At 39.9% G+C, this 15,564-nt stretch overlaps 1 protein-coding gene across 1 annotated transcript in view; it reads left to right on the forward strand.

The window, feature by feature from the left end:
* Positions 1–13,578, forward strand: part of cyth3b (cytohesin 3b) — a 29,584-nt gene extending 16,006 nt beyond the window's left edge. The window contains exons 2-13 of the mRNA XM_026361466.1: positions 1,695–1,777; positions 2,100–2,164; positions 3,030–3,096; positions 3,234–3,352; positions 3,746–3,826; positions 4,072–4,184; positions 5,303–5,451; positions 6,022–6,133; positions 9,188–9,264; positions 9,528–9,599; positions 9,709–9,863; positions 11,487–13,578. Coding sequence (XP_026217251.1) covers positions 1,695–1,777; positions 2,100–2,164; positions 3,030–3,096; positions 3,234–3,352; positions 3,746–3,826; positions 4,072–4,184; positions 5,303–5,451; positions 6,022–6,133; positions 9,188–9,264; positions 9,528–9,599; positions 9,709–9,863; positions 11,487–11,559 — 1,166 coding nt within the window. The 3' untranslated portion in view covers positions 11,560–13,578. The remainder of the gene's footprint in view (positions 1–1,694; positions 1,778–2,099; positions 2,165–3,029; positions 3,097–3,233; positions 3,353–3,745; positions 3,827–4,071; positions 4,185–5,302; positions 5,452–6,021; positions 6,134–9,187; positions 9,265–9,527; positions 9,600–9,708; positions 9,864–11,486) is intronic.
* The last annotated feature ends 1,986 nt before the right edge of the window (positions 13,579–15,564 follow it).

Here is a 15,564-nt window from a genome sequence, read left to right on the forward strand (position 1 = left end):
AAACTGAATAAAAAGGAAAGTACAAAAATACAGAGGAAAACAAACTTTACCACCATTCTTGTGGCTTGGCAAATAATAAAATCAGATCATTAGCAGCTGTGTTAATGGCAGCTGTTTCCATGTCATTAAGAGAATTAACAACATTCGTTATGTAACATTGACATTAATATGAAAACACTGCAAAAAAGGACCCTCGCCGTTTATATATATATTATATGGTGTACAATATGAGTTTTTAAATCTCGCAGTATCAGACAAGCCAGTATAAGCACCTACTTTTGATGACTTGACAAATGAAGGGTGAGTCATCGTTCACCTCCACAGTATTTGGCTGATGTGGTATATTTACCACGTTAACATCCCACCCACTTTACACCTTTGTAGGATCATTTAAAAAATGCTGTTTTCTCTTCATATATCTTCTTTTTTACTTTTCTCTTGAGCAGGGTCGTAGATCACATCTTACTCGCACAGTGATGCAGTTAAAAGAGCCATCCACACACATCTGGATCCCTGCTCTCTTGACTCGCTGCTCGCCTGTGATAACATGAGCTCCAAGGCCTCAGAACATAATAACCTAATAGTCCATGCTGCTTTTGACACTGTCTTACAGAGCAAGACGGGGGAGAGGGATTGATTCAGAGAGTGTGAGAGGATGATACAGCAGGCAGATAAGGAGAAGAGAAGCTAACTTTACTTTTCTTTTTCCATTATTTACAGTCAGGGGGTAAAAATGTCTGAATTGCAAAGCTGCTTAACGGTATGATTCATTTAGGGGATTTGAATCTGCTCTCACCCCCACTTCAAGCGCTGGGATGGAAGCGGACAAAGAGAGAGGTAGAGGGGGAGTGTGTGAGAGAGAGAGAGAGAGAGGGAGCAAACGAGCGTAGGAGAAGCACAATCTGGTATAGCTCCATGTGAAAATGACCTACTTCCTGTCATCTCGCTCTCAAATGGATTTCTGTTTTCTGATGTGTGGAGAAGAGAGGGGGAGGTCCTCCGAGGTGCACATTGGGGGAGAGGTTGACGTGGCATGGTTAAGTGAAGGATAAGTAGGTGGCTCTGGGGACCCTCGGTGTAGAATAAAATAATATGTTGTATGGGTGAAGTGTAAATTTGCGATGTATTGCATGTTTGGTGTAAACTCACCTGTGTATACAGCGTTTGTGAACATGCACGTTGCGTGATGTGCCACACTCTCTCTGTAGTGTTAATTACCTGGGATGAAGGCTCCGAAAACCAATATTTTAGGGGGCAGGGCTCGCCAGATGCTCAGCGGTATACTGTGTGTGTGTGTCTCAGACAGATGATGTTATTTATGGCATCTGCTTCTCAACAGTGACATGTCTGTAGTTATAATTTGGGTTGAGAGAAAGTTCTCACGAGAAACTTTTTCTCATATGTAGCTTTTGCCATAATCTGACACTGTCAGTTGAATTTAGGAACATACCACTTACATAGAGTAATGAGTTCTTGTACAAAGGTCAGAAATGTACTTACCTAATTTGCTTTTTATTACTGTGATAGATCCATTAGAGTAACTCACAAAGTGGAGACGGTCACATGTAATGTCTTCATGGTGGATTCATTGAACAGGTATAGGCACAGTGAACCTCATACCTGCTCCACTCCCCCGCGCTCTCTCTCACACGCACACACACAGATTAATTGTCCCTTCTCTCTGTATTTTCCAGTACCTGAGGACCTGTCATTGGAAGAAAGAGATGAGCTGTCGAACATACGACGCAGGAAAAAAGAGCTTCTGGATGATATTGAAGTGAGTACCCAGCCGTAGCAACAAACGAACCTGCCAGTGAGGTTTGCTTGAAATAAAGTAGTCTGGCAAATTGTTAAACTGTCACATGTCTGAGGTTTCATTTGATGCAATGCTTAATATTATAAAGTGCATTAGTTTCATTATTTGATGTGTGGCTTGGATGAATTTTGCTATTAAACAACTAACCCCTAGGACAGTATTTACTTGTTGCTGTACTTCAGTACTCTTGTCTATTGGAATTAATAAAACATTTAAAATGCAGCTAAATTAAATCATATGTTTAATTATATATATAGTTATTTCGCTGTTTTCTTCTTTGCAGCGGCTGAAGTTTGAGATCGCAGAGGTAATGACTGAGATCGAGCAGCTAACCTGTGTGGGCGAAAGGTGAGTTTCTTTAAGTTTCACTTTTTCTGTGTCGATCCAAGGAAAGGCTAATTTGTTTATTCTAATGCAAAATGGCAAACGCTATTTCTTAGTCCTGAAGGTGACATCTGCTCATTGTTTGCTTTGTCTAACAGTCCAAAACTCACAGATCCTATATTTAGTGTGCAACTGTTTCACATTTATATCAATGGGGGACATGATTGATTAATTATTATTATTATTATTTCTGCCATTACCTGCTCATTATTTAATTGACCAGTTCTGCTCTTTTAATAAGTCAGACAGCTGTGTAGCAGTTGCTTCCACTGTGAGACCTCACACCTGTCGTCTTGTGTTTGTGTGTGTATGTGTGTGTTTTAATCCCTTTCTATTTGGGGAATGAAGCAGGACAGTCCCTCGGCTAAACATTAGCCAAACAGTCTGTATATAGAGGCTTTCATTTGATTGGATGATGAGGTGTAGTGAGGGTGTGTGTGTGTGTCTCAGGTGCAGCTGGCAAAGGGTCTTGGGCTATTTTGGGCACACAGATAGCAGAGAGAGCAGGCACAGACATACAAAGGTGGAGTTTTCCCTGTGGGACACATGCAAAATATGTTTTGAAGAAGAGTACCACTAAAATAGGAAATCTTCTTCCGAATGGATGCAGAGTGGGGATGTGGTACACAAGCAGATGAACCGAACATGCAGGGATGTTTTAAGTATTTCCTGTTTTTCAGTTCAATCCGTCTTGTTACAGAGTAGTAAACAAACAACGTCAGGCCACATCCTGGAGGAACTGGTCACTGCTGTCCTGCTGAACAAATACAGAGACCTAGGGGACAACAAGAGTCTTAACTGTCATGTGCTGTGTTTTCTTTCACTGCAGCAAAACCACACAAAGAAATAAGCAGATTGCCATGGGGAGGAAGAAGTTTAACATGGACCCTAAAAAGGTCAGACCCCGAGTCAATAAGGTTGTTGCTGTTGAAAATGTGATTTGATTGAGCCTTGTTGATGACATTTAAAATTTCTGTCTACTGAAACAGACCAGTGTGGTCTCTTCTTCTTTTTTTTTTGTTTTGTAAAACAGGGGATCCAGTTTCTTTTGGAGAACGATCTTCTCCAGAACACCCCAGAGGACATTGCACAATTTCTCTACAAAGGCGAGGGGCTAAACAAAACAGTCATCGGGGACTACTTAGGGGAACGGTGAGCTCTTCAGTTTTCCATCTGTTTTCCTCCCACCTTTCTTTTTCCTTTCCTCATCGCTCTGTTCAATCTTCTCTGCATGTGCTCAGACATGGGCATAAAGCCCCAGGAAATTGGTAGTCTGGATTTGCTTAGTTATTTTACTGTGCCAGTAAAATATCTGAGCGGACATGTGGTTCTTATCGACGAGAAATCAATGGGGATAGGTCTATCAAAACAACAGGAATTTCCTGCTGCCTGGCTCATACATTCGCTTTCTGTCTGACACTTGTGTCGTGACATGGCAGCAGCGTTGACCTTTCCAAATGAATCGACTCCAGCGTCTGCTTTTATTTTCTTTTTCTGTTTGAGGCGAGTGTAAATAGTTTGAGATGTGTCCCTCCTCTCCTTCAGGGATGACTTTAACATCAAGGTCCTCCAGGCGTTTGTGGAGCTTCATGAGTTTGCAGACCTCAACCTCGTACAAGCCTTAAGGTGAGTTTAGGTACTGGTCAGAAGACAACTGTGGAGAAGAATTACATTGTTGATAGTACAAAGTAACCTACTAGAAGTATGGACTTATATAATATTCCCGTTTGACCACCTGTTAATAGTGCTGCACACGAGTTTGTAGTATACAGTATACATATATACTGCTAATGTCCATATGCTTTAATATACATTTACGTCAATATGTGATTAAATGTCCCTCTTTTCTTCCATCCTTCCTTCTGTTGCAGACAGTTTCTGTGGAGCTTCAGACTTCCTGGCGAAGCCCAGAAGATTGATCGTATGATGGAGGCGTTCGCCTCCAGGTACTGCCAGTGTAATCCTGGCGTCTTCCAGTCCACAGGTACTACGCACACACACATCACCCACACATGCTGTAGCAGATATATGAGTCAGACTGAACCAGACAGTCCAGGACAGATAACATGGGCCAGCTAGACCACCCCAGCCTCAGATCAATGCTTCTGACTGTCTGTCTTCCCTCATTAGACAGCTGCACCTGTTTAAGCTTTATAAAAGAGCCTGTGGCCTCACGACTCTGGAGAATATGAATGCCTTATCCCTACTGTACATAGATATCAGCCTATTAGAGCGTGTTTAAGGTTAATTTTCTTATTCTCACCTTGATCAGACCAACAGTCCAATTACTTCCCTTTTTTCCACTGTAGTTAGCAGCTTGCTCACTAATTGCAGTGTAATCAGCATTCGTGTCTCCAGTAGTGATAATGAAATTGATCACTGGTCAATAGAGGTCATTAGTGTGGACTTGACCTGTCTCATACTGGCTGCTGCTCTTGTGTTAGCTGAACGAGTGTTGAGCAGGACACTGGTGACAGTTCCGGTCATGAATACTGATGTGCTGTGGTGGCGCACCCAGACGTAGCTATTGGTCATCTCTCAATGACTTAGGTCGTAAATCACAGAGCAAAAGACGTTGACTGGGGCAGTTAGTCTGTGGATGGATGAGATGGACAGTGGTGAACAGTAGTTATGATGGTGAGTCACACGTGCAGTGGTTTATGGATTTGTTTGTGAGGTTGTGTTCCTGGCTGCAGGGACACTCAATGCAACATGGCCTTGGAGTGTGTGTGTCCTAGAATATAGGCCTTTTTGTTGATTAAATTCCATTTTTATTAGACAGAGTCTTAACTCTCGTGATGATGGATTGCTGTCAAATTAATCACTGGTGTGGTCATAACGGTATGATTAGAATAAATGAATTGAATACTGAGACCACTAACCCACCCTCTACGTGTTTGGAAATAAATGCTTTTAATAAGGATTTAGTTTGAATTTAAAAATAAACGTATGCCGGTATTGACTACACTGTGATATCAGATCAATATTTTACATGATTTGCACATGAATTCACAAACTCTGTACAAGAATACTGTTATTGGACACTCAGAGTTTTGGTCTTTTGCTTTTTCCTAGTAACACTCTGTGTAATTACCTCCACAGACACCTGCTATGTCCTATCATTTGCCATCATTATGCTGAACACCAGCCTGCACAATCCCAACGTCAGAGATAAGCCCCCCGTGGAGCGCTTCATCTCAATGAACAGAGGGATCAATGAGGGGGGAGACCTCCCAGAGGAGCTACTCAGGGTGAGAGCTTTGACTAGATTAGTTTGTTAGTTTGACAAATGTATCCAGTGTAGTCGTGGTTTGAAATATTGTGCTGGGAAAATATGCAGAAATTAAACAATTAAAATGTGTAATGAAGCACTTTTAATGTGTTGTTTATGATTCATCACACAAGAGAAACATTTATAAAGCTTTGTACACTGTGCAAACCAGATAGTCATGGTTCTATAACTGAGAAATTGCAGTTCAGCAAAATAAGATCTTCTCCCTGATACTGATGCTAATGATCCTCAGCGATCTAAAAAAAAAAAAAAAAAAAAACAATATAAATTCAAGTTGATCTACTCAAAATCTGTAGGTTTACATCTGTGTCAAAGTGTCCTTGGCTTCATTTAAGGACAAAAACACTTTGTGAAAGACTCTCTCATCTCCCAGAGCGATTGTCGTGCTGCATAACGCTGTTAATCTGAAAAGTAGATTTTATGTTCGGGTACGAAGGCAGGCGTTTGTGAGCTCCTCTGGAGGTGTTAATGTGAACACGTTTCTTTCCTGCGCAGCAACGTTTTTCCTCCTTTCTCTGTCTTTGTGCAGAATCTATACGACAGCATCAAGAGCGAACCCTTTAAGATCCCAGAGGACGATGGGAATGACCTGACCCACACGTTCTTCAACCCAGACAGAGAGGGCTGGCTGCTCAAATTAGGTTAGTCTGTTTCTCTGCACATTCCCCTCCTGACTCCCCTGAAGACATCCTGGATGACTTTATTTGGTTACTCTTGCATTTTTTCCCCCTACAACAGTGGCTTTATTCTCACAGCGAGGCGAGAACCTAAACTGCAGGATAGACGTTATCGTGACTCATACTCTCTCACACACACGGTTCTTTTTTATACATGTAAATTGTGGCGACACAGACTGTGGCTGATATGATATATGGCTATCTTCCACAGTTAGCCATATATAGGTGTAGTCCCACCTTCAGTCACCTCTCTGTGCATGAGTTTCTGTCTGCATGAAACAGTACATGTTCAACAATACACAAAATACAGACAGTAAAACCAAGGTAGTACTTGATTATTACTATGTCCACCATGTACAGGGCAGTATAGGTAGCAGCAATGTAGCAATTGTAAGAGGTGAATTGTTAATGAGTGTGGTGTTTGCCTGTTTCCTGGCTCCAGAGATTCACCAATAATTTCTTTCTGCAGTGTGTACTGATTGGTGGCCGCTCTTCACTGTGTTAGAAATGCACAGGACAGACAGACTGTGTAGTAGGAGACACTAGTGGAAACCAGAGACCATTTAAGTCACCACAGCATTAGAAGATCAATACATCAAGCTTTGTTTAGTTAGGGAGAAAAAAGCAAATTCACCACAAGTACCATAATAAGTCCAAAAATGCATTTTGAATGGCTACTTGTCTCAGCCAAGTGCTAAAGTCTTTTGGACTTTTTGTGTGTCCTATAAAAGATAAACAGGTTTACATAATTAATGAAGTGACATACAGTAAATTCATGTTGAGCTGTCACTCCAAACCATGCGCCTGCTTTTGAGTGCTCCGGTTCTCGCTACACAAACTTTACCTTGATAGTTGTTAGGTTCTGATTGTTGTTGATATCCATAGGTGAAAGCTTAACATAACATATGAGTGCAGGATTGTGCATGTGTGTATATGCCAGGGATTTTTAGTATTGTAAAAACTTTCCAAATTCTACATTTATTGGTCTGTTTCTGTTTGTTTACATGTGTTTTTTTATTCAGACCTTGCTCCATCTTTCTGCAGTTCACGCCACATAAAAGACATTTTCCTGCAGCTTGTCCAGTCTTTACAAACCTGCACAACATCTTTTAATGAAGACCTTATTGAAGTACTTTTAGTGATTTCAGTTTTCAGAATACTAAACTCTCTTAGATTTAGTGAACAAAAAACCTGTTTAGTATCCTGGATATTTTTTGCCAGATGTTAAAAGGCAAACTCATTGTAGGTGATTAAGTTTATTACTACATTTACACACAACCACACACCTGACTTTGACCTGCACATTCCTCTTACTGTGTGTAACGTCTCTGTCGTCTCATCAGCCTGTGAGTAGAACTGCAAATAGCCCCATTGTGGCTCACAGACCTAACATGATTACATTCTAGTACAGTTCCTCCCTGGAGCCATTTCCCGCACCAGTTCTCACTATAAAATGTCTAATTTGACTCTCTAAAAATAAACCCTGGAGGATGTGAAGGAATAAATGGCGTTTTTAGCAAATCTCTTTCTCTTCGTAGAGCGGAAATTTGGCCTCGCTAATTCAATAGCCAGAGTCTATTGAAATGTAAGGAACAGGGAGCTTTTGTAATTTTGTGTGGCTGATAAAGGCACGCAAACAGGAAGGAAATTTTGCAGTAAAAAGTGTTATGACCGTGAGGGATGGTTAGTGTTGAGAGGAACTAATCAGGAATGTTAGGTCAAGGCACTCAGACATATACAGTACACATACAGACACACATATAGGAAATCATCAGAAAGTGCTTGTGCATGCTCATGTGCACATCTTCATGTTTGTTCATGTTGTGTTTGGGTTTAGGTATGTATCTGTGTGTGTCTCCCGCCATGTATGTGTTTTCCCCCAACACGAGGCTCTGCAGTCACCACCAGCAACTGAAGTCTGCTTCAAACCAACATGTGGGACGTTTCTGCTTGCCCTCTTTGCTTTTTTTTTTTTTTTTTTTTTGGTGCAATTTGCACACGTTAGCACTTGAGGTGGTGAACTTGCTCTGGTGTTTGAGTTTTTGTGCTTGAATGTATGTGTGTGTCTTCAGGGGTGCTTTAGGTGCCATGTTAGGTTCATGTCAAGTGGTGTTTCTCACTTCTCCTGAGAGCCAATAAGGTATTATTCTGCAGTCTTTAGAAATGAACAGGCAAAGTTAGCAATAATCTATCAGAGGCATGAGTCATTGTTTAACTAAGCTACAAGTTTGGAGAGAGAACAGTGGTTGATTTAAATCACACACTTTAGTTAGTTGCTTTAGTTTTTTTCAAACTAGTTCTACTACATACAGTTTTTCAGAAAGCCAGTGAACTTTCTCGTGCAGCTTTACATTTAAATGCTACAATGGCAGCAGTGTAGTGATTTAAACCATTGCACCTTTTTTTAAAATCAACAATCAGAGCAAATCAAATAGAATTTTAATACCACAGAAAGAAAAAATATTTAAAAAGCCCGAAAGCAAGAGACACAAGTGAAAATCCTAAAACTACTCTATCACAAACATGCAGCAATATGTTTCATAATACAAAAACATATAGTAAATGTAGCACTAGACAAAGTAAACTCAGACAAAAGATTAGACAAACCTACTAACTGACCTATTAAAGGCATATTTTATCTTGAATATGCCTACTTGTCACATGATGTCCCGTTGTTTATAGTACAAGCTGCCTTTATTACATAGGAAATTGAATAATAGCAGTGAACTGATGAACAGACATGTAGAGTCAGTAATAAAATGCTTTGGTCTTTTCTCTTAAATTACAGTAAAAGAGTAATTTTCTCTAAACCAGAAGTTCAGAGTTTGCAGCAAAGTACCTTTTTATGAGATAAAGATCTGATCTATATGATATTAAAGTAAACAAGAAAAGAAAAACACAGTGGCTGTGGCTTCATTAATGAATTTTACATCCCTGCTTTGTTTCCGGATGGGAGACAACCAGTCTGTCACTGTGGCCTTTGTGTCACTTCCTTTCTCCTTATTCTCTTCCTCCCAGGGGGCCGAGTGAAAACCTGGAAGAGAAGGTGGTTCATCCTGACGGACAACTGCCTCTACTACTTTGAATACACAACAGTGAGTCTAAGAAGAAGATGATGATTTCATTTTTAAAATGCTTAAGACATTAAGTGGCTGCTTAGAACTCCTTTTAAAAAATATGATGGTTTAATGATGGTTTCTGTTCATTTTGATGTCTTAAAATAAGGATTTAGAAACACACTCAATTAGTATTGTGTGCTACAGTATTTGAATTCACTTTCATGTGTGCCTGCTCTTAAACTTTCTCACTGACTGTTTTTACATTCACTCAGTTGTTTTTCTCCTTTTTGCTCCTTTAGGACAAGGAGCCCCGTGGGATCATCCCACTGGAGAATCTCAGCATCAGGGAGGTGGAGGAGCCCAGGAAACCTGTGAGTGTTGCTTCATTAAGGATCTCGCCCCAAACTGTAGATTATATGTCAACTTAATTTTTCCACTTTGAGTGCTCTGCTTATTACTGTGCCTTTTTCTTTTCTTTAGAACTGTTTTGAGCTCTATAACCCCAATCACAAAGGACAGGTGATCAAAGCCTGCAAGACAGAGGCAGATGGGCGTGTTGTTGAGGGCAATCACGTGGTCTACAGGATATCTGCTCCTACGCCAGAGGAGAAAGAGGAGTGGATAAAATCTATCAAGTAAGACCCCTCACATTTACACATGTGAAGTCTGGTTATCTGGCAACCTCAGCGTGAGTTACTGCGCCTGGTTGAGAATCTGGCACGTAACCCCACACATAAAAACCAAGGTGCACTGTTTCCAGTTGACTGGATTGTAGCTTCATATGTACAGGAGACATGCGATCATCTTTTCTCTTCTCTCTTTGTAAGAAAGGTAAAAAACTAAATTCACAAAGTGATTGTGTTAATTATCATCATACGGAAAAATGTCATTTATAACATACTAAAAGATTTAATATAGTATAAAATGCAGATTTTGCCATGGTAAGAGGTATTGACTTGCTTAACATATTAATATAATTTCATTTAACATATAATGATCTGGGTTGATGTGTTTTTCTCTCAGACATCATAAATAGCTCTCACAGTATTAAAATCCTTGCTGTGTTAGTGACCTAAATGTTGGATGCACTGCATAGGAGATGGTGCAATGTCAAAGAGAGTTTGCTCAGCAGAATGGTACACTTGTATACTGTAACACAGTGCAATCTTCCTTCCTTCCTTCCTGCTCCTCGTCCCCTCCTCCCTTCTCCATATTCTCAAAGAGCACTCGCTGGGGATATGATAAGGTATTAGTCACTGCTTATAACACCCCAGGGGTGAGCCAGCAAACCCAGCAAACGCATCCAGGAGAGGTAGCTCCAAACTGGGCTGACACATTTGCAACCACAGAGGCTAACGAGCGGCATGTCGCGCTTCACCAGAGGGGTCCATGAGGACTTGGGGTCTGAGAAGATAAAAGGCTTTTTACAGAAACTTTAATTTCCCCCACTTGTTATGTAGAAATGATCACAGACGAAGTGCTCTACCTACTTATACTTGGTTCACAAACACATAGATTCAGGTGATGCTGCACATAAGGTTGTATTTTTATAATTCCCATTCCAGGTTTCTACAGATTTTAAAGAGTAGAAACATGTTAGTCACAGCAACCTTGCCTGGATCTGATTTCTCTACACTGGAGTTTTTGTTTCATGAAATTGGGTTGTTTAATATGACAATGAGCAGTATAAAAGAGGGGGATAGTCATCACACACATACTCATTCCTCAGCGTGTGACATTGTAAAGGGAATCAGAAACATCCGCAGTGGGGGGGTTGAGCCTCTTCTTGCTTTGTGCTAGTGCTAACAGGATTTAGCAGCCGTGAAACTCGGCTACTCAGTAGAGTCCAAATGGCTTCCTGACTCACTCGCCCTCATTGTATGATGCCTTTGTTTAAAAAACGGGAGCAGGAGAACGGAGAAGAGTCGGTACAGTTGTTTGCCCTCATTCACATCTCTAAACCTGTAGAGTAGCAGGAGGGAGAGTGGATGAGATTGTACGTTCTACTACGTACTTGGTTGAGTTACGGTGGAGGCAAACGAAAGAACCAAGAAAAAACTTGGGGAGGGGGGTTCCTTTTCAGAAACCATGGAAACCAAACTAGGTCACTGCACAAACTTTTCCTTTTTTTTGATCTAGTTAAGGCAGGGGCTTGTATAAATGCGCCTACATTTCCATATCAAAGATACTCAAGACCCTCCTCTCATGTGGCCTTATTATTTATTTCATCGTTGTCCTTTGATTGGCTTCTTCTCCAGGGCTAGCATTAGCAGAGACCCCTTCTACGATATGTTGGCCACCAGGAAGAGGCGAATCGCCAACAAGAAATGAAGAACAATCAAGAACAATCTTCAGCCCCTCCATCTTTCTCTCCTTCGGTTCATGAACACATAATCCACACACACTGCAAAAATAATTGACAACGTAAGTAACTGTCAACCTCAGAAAAGACTTCAACCCTGAAGGCAAACCTCAGTTCCTCCCCTGGAAACCCTGTGCACTTGTTGGGGAGATATCCCGCAGCACTGACGAGACAGCAGCGCTCCAGGAAACTCAGATAAATGGACTCTGTTCTTGGATGGAGCAGCACAACCCACCATTCAGTTAGTTTCTCCTCCATCTCATACATACCTACTACCTCCCCCTCTCATGGTCATTACATGTTTCTTATCTTTCTCCATTAAGCACAACTGCCATGTTTCAGGTGCACATGCATGCATGTGGGTTGTTATAGACCAATATGTTTGTGTTGACGTGTGTGTGTGTATGTGTGTATGCAGCAGTGTGCATGCTATCAGAACACACAGCATCTACAGTGTGGGTGCAAAAGTAGATACAAGCATTCCCTCCACTGTGCTTTAAGAAAAGGTCTTAGTAATTCAAGACTCATCAGAGTTCAGATGAGTGGTCGGCTACATGTGCCAAGACTGTTGAAATGTAAGGGGGAATATAAATGTCTGGGGAGAGAGGGAGGGAGACGGAGAGACGGAGCAGTGGCGGGTCAACTAGTGCAGCGTAACCTCACCTGGGCCATGTCGTCATCTCACTCTGGTGCTGAATTCTTCTCTCCAGGTGCCATGGCTGAAGCCTTGCTCAGAGTAACCTCAGAAAACAGCTCTGTCTTACATTTAGGCTCCTAACAAAGCATTGCAGTCTTGAGTCAGCTGGGCTGATTTCGTACACGTGTTTGTGTGGAACAGAGAATTTTGAAACGTGCATACTTTTTAATTTTAGTTGAATAGTGAAGGAGCTTTTTGCCAAGGCTTGAGACGAAGCTTTTTGGACTTTGAAGTTGTAATCTTTAAGATTTTTTTCACAAACCTGCTGCTGGAGACAGCAAGAGGAATTAATACTACAGCAAACACACACTGAACATCTAGAAATATAATATAAGAATTGTTTTACCGAAGTCATTACTCCCTTTAAAATGTTAAGAATCATCCGTTAACAAAAAATGCTTAAAATGACTTTCTTCATATATTTACGACAAAGCCGTGAACATATCTTGATGGCAGATTATGTGCATTCTTACTATTGTAATATTGAGATGGGTAAAATCTTAAGGATTATAACTTTATAAGAACTTTCATTAGTCTTTTCAGTCTAATGGGTAAGTTTTGTTCATGGCTGTGCATTGGCTCTATTCAGTAGGGTACCAGTCTGATTAAGCTTTCCCCCCCTTGTCTATGGCCTATGTCAGTGAAGGTCGCTGTATTGTTGTGATCTTGTTTGCATTTAGTTTGTAATCCTAAAAATCCCTTGCTTGCTTTTGTGTTTCTCTTTCAAAACATATATATACAATACCCAACTATCATTTTTGTATTTATTTTTTATTTGTGAAATGGTTTAATACTTCCTGTAAATGTTAAACAACGTATGCTTAAGTTATGTATGTATATACAATGTATAGGTTTTTGGTCTCTTTGTTGTAATATGCACACTCTGTCTAATATTGTTTGAGCCCATGGGCAGATATTTGCATCAGCTAACGTTTTAGGACTTCTTTACAAAAGCCTTAAACATAATCATAAGAAAATAATGATGATGATGATGATGATAGTGGTCAATAACTGTGATGATTCTATTGAAAAGCCATGACTGATGAGTGAGAAAGATGGTTGTATTTATGATGACAAAGATTATAGTGAAAATGATGCTTGATGTTAATGATGAGTACAGTAATAACAGTGATGATGATGATGATAATATCATTGATGATGATGTCAAAATTATAAACACCAGTAGTTTTCTATGTGATTGTAAAATAAAATGAACGCCTTGTGGTCAGGGCAGAATATTATCTTCTACTGCCCTGTGTGGGCTTATAGTTACATTAACTTTTATATTATTAATATATATTGTTCATATTCTGTGTATCTATATAAAGTATACATAAAACAGTATGTGTGGTGTATTTATTATTGATGCTGGTGTTGACCTACATATTGCCACTGCAAGTAATGAGCCATCATTAATGAATTATGCAGATATTTCTTGAGCTTTATTTTTTTTTATCCATCATGAAGACTGGCGGTGTATAATCCTCCTCCCTGGCTGAACACATGCTGAAACAACAGGAAATGACAAAAAAAGGACAGGAAAGGTAAAGGACATCATGATGGGGCCTGAGAGAGGTGTGCAGCTGCATGACTGAGGAGAGAGCACCCTCTACTGGTTTTCAGGACGATATATAATGTAGTCACATCAGTATTGAACACAAAAGAAGTGTATGGATACAAAGGGATGTAGGTGAACTGAAAGTGACCCATCAACACTAAAAGATAACAAATAGTCAAGCGTCTTCCTGTCACTGTGGACATTATATCATTATTCACAGCGTAAAAATACTACAACAATATCATCATGGCCAACAAGTGATGTGAGGACTCAGTGAGGTTAATGAAAATTAAATGTTCAACTTTATTTCTGCTATCTTTTAACACGTGTAACTTATTTTCTGAAGAGGTTCAGAAGTAGGCTATTATTATTTTTTGTTGAAATTATGAAAAAAGAAAACTTTTGAGCAGGAAGATGTCAGCAAACGTCAGGATTTGTCTCTAAATGGAAATAAAGCAGCACAGCTCTGGACATCACACAGGGTTAAACCAACACGCGTCCGAACAACTTGAGTTCAACATCAGTGCAACATGAACTGGATCCTGTTGAAATCATCTCCATATTCAACATCAGGAGGGCGAAGCTGCCCCCCCACAAGCCCTCCAAGGTAAGATAAGGTGCTGTTTGTTGTCCATGTTGTTTTTACACTTTTTAAATGACAGCATGGCACATTGGAGTTGAAGAGGTTTCCCATTAATTGACAACACGTGTTGATGACAATACGCAAATTATTGGCTTTGTGTTTAGAGTGATGGGTCGTTTTTTACCTGATGGTGTGTGTAAAATGCCTGTCTAGTATTTTTTTTTATCTTTTTGTTTAGTTTTTTATTCTTATTTCAGGTTCAGGAGTCTCCTTCAAGTGTTTGTGGTCATTTTGTGAATCTTTGTGGTTGTTGTTTCTCTTTTTGGTCATTTTTTTAACAGTTTGTGTTGAGTCATTAAATAGTTTGAGCTCCATTTGTATGTTGTTTGGGATTTTTTTTGGCCTTTCGTGGTCATTTGTTTGTCTATTTATGCTTTTCTTACATGATGTTTGTGTCTCTTGGTTTGTGCCCTCGGCCTGTGTGGTAGGCTAATCCATCCTTGCTTAATAGGATGAAGTATAATTAAAAAGATCAAATGCTGCCTCCCAGTGAATAAATGTGGTGTCACATTTGTAGAAATAGAAAACTGCAGACTGTTTCATGACAGACATTTATTTTACAGAGTAACTGTTCCAAACATCTTTATGCTATAGGACTGTGTAGCTACACCATGAATTGAATTTGCACCAGCATCTTAACATCAAATATCTGACAACTGTACATATAATACTGTAGAAAAAGTCAGTATAAAATAAATCAGAATGATCTTAGCTGCTTCCATCTGGATGTATTTATATACGTTAGTCTCTCCTGTGACAAAACATTGAACTGATTAAATGTAGCACTGTAAAGAAACAGCTCTTCTCCAGGGGACAGTCTTTGTGCTGCTGATATTTTATTTGGGAGAAAGCATTACGCTTTCCTATGAAGTAAGGTTTTATTTATTTATTTTATGTATGAATATGGAATTGCAGGGCAGATAACAATCACAGATAATTAATTGTTGTTGCTGATTAAGAACCTCACAGATGTAAAAATGCAAATTAGACATAAACATACAAACAATTTCCAAAATAAAAAATACGACCTGTTATAAACGGCACCACTGCTCTTGGATGTTTTGAGCTTCAGTATT

This window comes from Anabas testudineus, chromosome 8, assembly GCF_900324465.2.
Source record: "Anabas testudineus chromosome 8, fAnaTes1.2, whole genome shotgun sequence".
In the NCBI taxonomy this organism is placed as follows: domain Eukaryota; kingdom Metazoa; phylum Chordata; class Actinopteri; order Anabantiformes; family Anabantidae; genus Anabas; species Anabas testudineus.